Here is a 7,024-nt window from a genome sequence, read left to right as displayed (position 1 = left end):
TTTGATTTGGGGCCCCCTCTGATGTGGGGTCTGGGGCAACTGCCCCTTATGCCCCTGCCTTAGTCAGGCTCTGAAAATGCTAATAATTTCTCTTATAAATAAATCATTGAAATTTGAAAGATTTTTAAAATAGCAATTTTGCTTTGCAATTCTACTATAGCTGTATGCTTATCGTTTGCTTGGATATCTGTTGCAAAGTTTATTTTGTTGTTTATGAGTGAAAATATGTATAATAAAACTGCATTTTAAGTCTGATTAACTTGCAATTTCTTTTTGTAACACACACACAGACACAGAGAGAGAGAGATTTACAGAGCTTATCCCAAGTTCCCTAATATTACTTTGAGATGACCTGGGCTGTAAATAGCACATGCTCAGCGGTGCAGAAGAAGAGACTAACTGCTCAACCTTCCCCTAAAAAATCGTTCTGAATTTATACTTAAAATAAAAAGTAATCCCTCCTAATAGACTACTGAATTTATGTAATTGTTGATAACAATAGTTTGCTAGATATTTGATAATTGAAAACCAGTAACTGTACTAGCTCACTTCTTCATGTTTGATCACAAAACTGCTATTTTCACTACATGTTATTTTTTCGTAATTTACCCACGTTAATTATTTACTAAGCAGATTGTTATTACTTATTAGAATATTGAGCAGAATTAAATTAAATCCGATTTCAAGTTTATATGAATTTTTTTTTCAAGGTTATGAGCATTTTTATGCAGCTGTTCATGGTTCACTACTTCAAAAATGTGCGAATTTCGGAAATCTTAAATTTTTTAGAAATAAGTCAGTATAGTATACAATTTTAATCCTGAATTGAATAAAATCAATTGCAAATAAAAACGTTTATTGTTGAAAGTAATCTGCATTTTTTTGAATTTCATTCTATGGGATGTGTATTTATATTTAAACACATATTTGTGACAACTAACTATTAGTTTTATCCTGCTAGGTATTATAAGTTATATAGGAGCTATTAGGTTTATTGAGTATAAAGATTTGTAAGAAAAAAGGAAAGAAAATCTAATTATCAAACTTACAAGTACCATAATGTTACCAGATGTAAAGAAAAAAAAAAAGTGTTAAAATTGCATAATAAGATTGGAATTATATATTTGAATTTCTGTAAATGTTTTTAATGGTAGTACTGTCTTTAGGGTATTTCATTTTGTGGTTGTGATACCTGTCATGCTTATTAGCTTCGAGGATTGAATAGAAATGGCAGAAGAGTAATACTATTTATCTGAAAAAGAAAATTAATTTCATCCAGTTAATTTAAATCATAAAAAAAAAAAAACAATTTCTAATATTTTGAAACCTGCCACTATTATTGTANTTTTTTTTTTTTTTTTTTTTTTTTTTTTTTTTTTTTTTTTTTTTTCTTTTAGGTTCCGATTATTACAAATTTTAATAGGTAGACGGAAACAGTGTTTAAAATTATTTTGTTGGTTTGTAAAAAAAAAAAAAATGAAATTTTAATAAAAGCAATTTGAATTTCAGCTGACTAATTAATAATTTAAATTTGTAGTTTTATAGCTTTTAAAAAAATTCAAGCACCTTAGACAACTATCTTCTAAAAATACGAGTATGAGTTCCCATAAATGATTGTTACTAACTGTAGAATTTGGATAAGTGTTATTTTAAGATGTTTTAATTCAATCTATTAAAATGACAGAAGAATTATACATTTGAAACTTTCTTTTATAGCTTAACAAAAGAAGCAAATACTGCCGACGGTTTAATGTTAAAAACTTAAGGTTGATAAATGAAGATCTCTACTAGTGAAAAAAATTTAATGATATACATTATTCTTCATATAATATATACAATATCTTTATATATGTTATATTTTTTATTTAGTGAGGAAACTAGGTGGTCCGTGTTACACCTCACCTACACCTTCGTAAGGGCTAAAAAAAAAAGCTTTAGGTTGAGCTACATAAGCCTGAAGTGTAAAATGTCGCATCTTTGGTTGATAAATTAATACTTCTAAAAATACAAAAATATATACTTGAGGTTACGAAATAATAACTTAAGGTAGAACATAGAACACATGGCGTTAATAAAAAAATAACCTTTCCAAGTGTTGAAAATACACTTCAGGTAGATTTATAACAACCAGAAGTGTAAAATGGCCCACCTTAGGTTGAAAAATATATACCTCTACAAGCACAAAATTATATACCTGAGGTTGAACAAAATACACTTGAGGTTGATTTATAACAACCAGAAGTGTAAAATGGCACACTTAGGTTGAAAAAAATATACCTCTACAAACATAAAATTATATACTTGAGGTTTAAAAATAATTACCTGAGGTAGAACAAAATACACCTGAGGTTGATTTACAGCAACCAGTAGTGTAAAATGACACACCAGAGGTTGATAAATACATACCTCTACAAGCATAAAATTATATACCTGAGGTTTAAAAATAATTACCTGAGGTAGAACAAAATGCACCTGAGGTTGATTTATAACAACCAGAAGTGTAAAATGACACACCACAGGTTGATAAATGTAAACCTCTACAAGCATAAAATTTCATACCTGAGGTTGAAGCATATATACCTCTGGAGGTATATTTGAAGTTGATTTTAAGGTATTCATTTGCCTCCTTTTCAACCTTATGACGTATTTAAATAACAACCTCCTTTATACCTTTAAAATATACCTCATTTATACCTCGATTTTTTCATTAGGGTAGGTCTGTATGTTACCGACCAATGTTGTGTGTCACAGTAACAGCAAAGCACCGTTGTGCGTGCATGTAGTAGGAGACTGAGCACCTGAACTGGATTAGAAATGACTGATTCAAATCAAGCTATTCGATTAAAATGATTGAAATTACTATTCGAATCAAGTAAATCAGATCCCTGATTCGATTCATGCATCGCCAACCGATTACAGTTATACTTCAGTTCAACTATTTATTTTTTTTATCTTAATCTATATTTTTTTCTATTATTGTAAGTTATATTAAAAATAATGATTGCATCTTTACTGCCAATTTTAATGCTTTATTTTTTGGTAAATTCGACCTGCTGGTAGGGTGACTAAATTTCTTCAACTTTTATTTAATTTAACTAAAACTTAATCGATTCTTGTGTCACAGTTGCCAATGTGTTGCTGGACTAAAACTGTTCTACCAGAATTCGTGTTGCTAGAAAGGGTTAAACGAATATCTATTAGTGAGTTTTAAATATCAGTATATTTTCTTGATTTTCCAACAACGCTGTAAGCATTTATCTGCGCATACCTTTTAAATCAAGAAAATGGGAAAGTACGTATAAAGATAACATTTGTCTTTAAATTTTTGGATGATCACATTGGATCATGTTCTGCGATCCTGAGAAGTTGGACCGACGGTTTCCTTATGGTGTTCCGCGGAACTCAAGGTCTCCGTTAAAGAGGTTCCGCTAGTTGGTACTTTTTATAAACAGAACTAACTCATTAGTATTATCATTGAGATCCAATCTATAATTTATTTAAAATCTTTCGGTTGCCTTTAGTAAAATACCAAAGAATTGAAAATGGTATTTTTTAAAAGAAAATATAATATTTCTAACAATATATTGAACAAATTATGACAAGAACAAGCCTTTATAAAGTATGGCATTAGTATTCCAGAGTATGTCTTTCAAAACAAAATAACTTATATAAAGAAATACGTTTCCCTAATAACCATTTGCAACTTTTATAGCAGCTCCTTTAAGTTTTCATTTCGAAATATATAATTTTTCTTATTTTACTCAGTTTATGTTTATACATTACCGTGAAGGACCGAAATTAAGAGAATCACGTAGTCGCTTTGGTGGATGTGCAAAATATTTGATTATATATTAATTTATTCGTTGATATTATTATATTTATTCGATATTTTAATATCTTCTGAGCATAGATTAGGAGAAACATCAGTGTTCGGAGTACCTGTGAAATGTGTACTGGGCAGTGGCACTTGACCTTAAAAAAACATTGATGTAGGGCTATACCAAGTAGTGGCACTGAACCTTAAAAAACATTGATGTAGCGCATACTGGGCAGTGGCACTTAACCAGACCTAGTTTATATTTTGAACATTTACCAAACGGCTGTGTGATTATCAACATTCACTAGCGGACGTCAACAATCACCAATTTCGATCATTCACAGTAACATAGATATGTTACGGTGAATGAGCGAAGTAGGTGGTTGTTGACTTTCACCGGTGAATTTGGAGAAACACCAAAAACGTAGGTGAAAGATCGAATATTTTATTACATTCTTGTACATTCGAACCCTCACCGGTGTATGTCAACAATGATATAGTCGGTTTGGTGAATGTCCGAAATATTTGTTATATCCTTTTTTATATTAATTTATCCGTTGATATTATATTTATTTGATATATTTATATTTATTGTATATTTTAATACTTACTGACGATAGATTAGACATCAGTGTAGGGTATACCGAGCCAGTTAAGGTTAAGTGCCACTGCCCGGTATACATTTGCGCGGTATACCCTACACTGATGTTTTTTAAGGTCAAGTGCCACTGTCTGGTATACATTTGCCCGGTATACCCTACACTGATGTTTTTTTAAGGTCAAGTGCCATTGCCCGGTATATATTTGCCCGATACTTGGTGTATACCGGGCAGTAGCACTTAACCTTAAAAAAGTGTAGGGTATACCGAGCAAATGTATACCGGGCAAATGTAAATGTATGGCCCGATACTCCAAACACTGATGTTTCTTCTGATCTATCGTCAGTAAGTATTAAAATATCGAATAAATGTAATTATATCCACGAATAAATTCATATCAAATCGAATGTAACAAATATTTCGGACATTCACCAGAGCGACTATGTGATTGTTGACATTCACCGGTTAGTGTCGGACGTTCACCAGATTTCGGTCATTCACCGTAACATATACACCAATAATAAATTCATAACTAGACTAGTTATAGCACAAGGATTACGAATTCAATTGTCGGTCATAAAACAAAATTTAAGATGATTAATAAAACAGTTAAAAATCTTCAAATCTCTAATTAAATATTTAAAAATAGCTTTTTATTCGTTATAAGGAAAGCAATTACTTTAATAAATTTCATTTATAAAATCGAAGTTCCGTCCAAAGAGGAATGATTATTTTGGGTTCTGTAATCCGAAAAAAAAAGGGAACCGCAGTGAACCCCTTAACTTGTGCCCTTGTGTTAATTCGAGCTCGCTAAACAGGCCAAACTGTGCCCACTCAAGATAATTCGAGCGGCGTTGTATTTTATGCTGCTATAATTTTTCGCACTCGAATATAATCGATAATGGAAAATAACAATGTGAAAACCAAGGGAAAAGAATCGTTTTATTGATATTTATCATTTACTTAGGATTGCAAGCTATAACATTTATTTATTCAAGAATAAAATATAGCCTTTTTTCATGGAACAAAAGCGCAGTAAATCAAAATTCTCCACCAAAAGAAAAGTTGAACCAAGCCAAGACAATGTGTTTTTTTACATAAAAAAAATTTTTTTGGCCAGTTTTTTCTGTGCGTTAGGGGTTAAAATGAGATTTTTAGCAATGGAATAATTAAAAAAAATATATATTGATGCTATAGCCCCAGTTTGTTTGAAGGCTGAATAAAATTGAGTGCTTGTATATCATTAAGAGATCAACCTTTTCATCCATCAATCTTTATGTTTGCTCATTCAAAAATATTTTTCTCTTGGAGAAAAAAAAATCTCCAATGATTTATTGTTATTGTTGTTGTTGTTGTTAATTTACGTCGCACTAGAGCAACACAATGGGCTATTGGCGACGGTCTGGGAAACATCCCGGAGGATGATCCGAAGACATGCCATCACAATTTTGATCCTCTGCGGAGGGGATGGCACCCCGCTTCGGTAGCCCAACGACCTGCGCGCGAATTCGAGCACTTTACGGTAGCACAGTTTAACGAGGACCAATACCGCACACCCTCGGTCCCTACGCAGACTGATCCAAGTGGTCACCCACCCCCACACTGACCGCAGCCAGTGATGCTTGACTTCGGTGATCTGCTGGGAACCGTGTTGTTACGTTTTGAAATAAGAATTGGAAAGATTTTGTATAATGGAGAGTTAGGTAAAAGCGTTTTTATTTGTCTCCAATAACTTTTGACTTATACAATGGAATTCGAGTTTATGTTTTAGAAATATGTTGCAATTTTGTATTTTCCTTTAAGAATTTTTTGTTTAATAAAATATAGGAGTGGAAGAAATAGGGTATATTTCTTGCCGTACTCAACATTGTGGTGACCCGGATCGTGATAAGAGGCAATAGTAACAGGTTAGTTACTGTAAATACATTTGTTATGCGATTTATTTCATTGATCAAAATTAAAGGTTAAACTTGATATCATAGTTAAGAATGGATGCAATATTAAGAAAACGCGGAGCTACTAGAGCTTCCTTTACCAAAACGTTTAATACTTTATTTGAAGAATTAAATAAAGAGTTACCAGATGATAAAGTATTAAAAACTAAAAGTGCCACGTTAGAACGACTGTATGGAATATTAAATGAATTCGACTCAAGAGTACTAGAAAAAAAGTTTGATAGTGATGAAGAATTTGAAATAGAACATACAAGTACCGAAGAGTATAATGAAAAAATGGATCTCGCTCGTGTAGAAATTGCAGACCATTTCAATAAGAAAGTTGAACCTTCCTTGGCTTCCTTTAGTTCGTCGCCAAAGCTAAGCAGACGAAAATTAAAGTTACCCAAGATTGAATTGAAACAATTCGGAGGTGACATTAAGGATTGGCTTACATTCTGGAATCAGTTTAAGCGTATCCACGATGACCTAGAAATGGAAAAAGAAGATAAATTCCATTATTTATATCAAGCAACCGTAGTTGGTTCCAGAGCTAGAGAAATCGTGGAGAGTTTCCCCGCCACTGCTGACAATTATGATAAGGTTATTGAATGCTTAAAAAATAGATTTGGTGGTGAAGAATTATTAATTGAATTTTATGTCAGAGAATTATT

The 7,024-nt window shown here is 31.9% G+C and overlaps 1 protein-coding gene across 1 annotated transcript in view; it reads left to right on the top strand.

Moving 5' to 3' along the window:
• LOC107453834 (zinc finger protein 271-like) overlaps positions 1-7,024 on the top strand; it is a 33,073-nt gene that overhangs the window by 20,210 nt on the left and 5,839 nt on the right. Inside the window, exon 4 of the mRNA XM_071183937.1 lies at positions 6,399-6,953. Coding sequence (XP_071040038.1) covers positions 6,399-6,953 — 555 coding nt within the window. The remainder of the gene's footprint in view (positions 1-6,398; positions 6,954-7,024) is intronic.

This window comes from Parasteatoda tepidariorum, chromosome 8 (assembly GCF_043381705.1).
Source record: "Parasteatoda tepidariorum isolate YZ-2023 chromosome 8, CAS_Ptep_4.0, whole genome shotgun sequence".
Classification (NCBI taxonomy): Eukaryota; Metazoa; Arthropoda; class Arachnida; order Araneae; family Theridiidae; genus Parasteatoda; species Parasteatoda tepidariorum.
The sequence above is the reverse complement of the archived record's forward strand: the minus strand, read 5'-3'. Positions and strand labels throughout refer to the sequence as shown.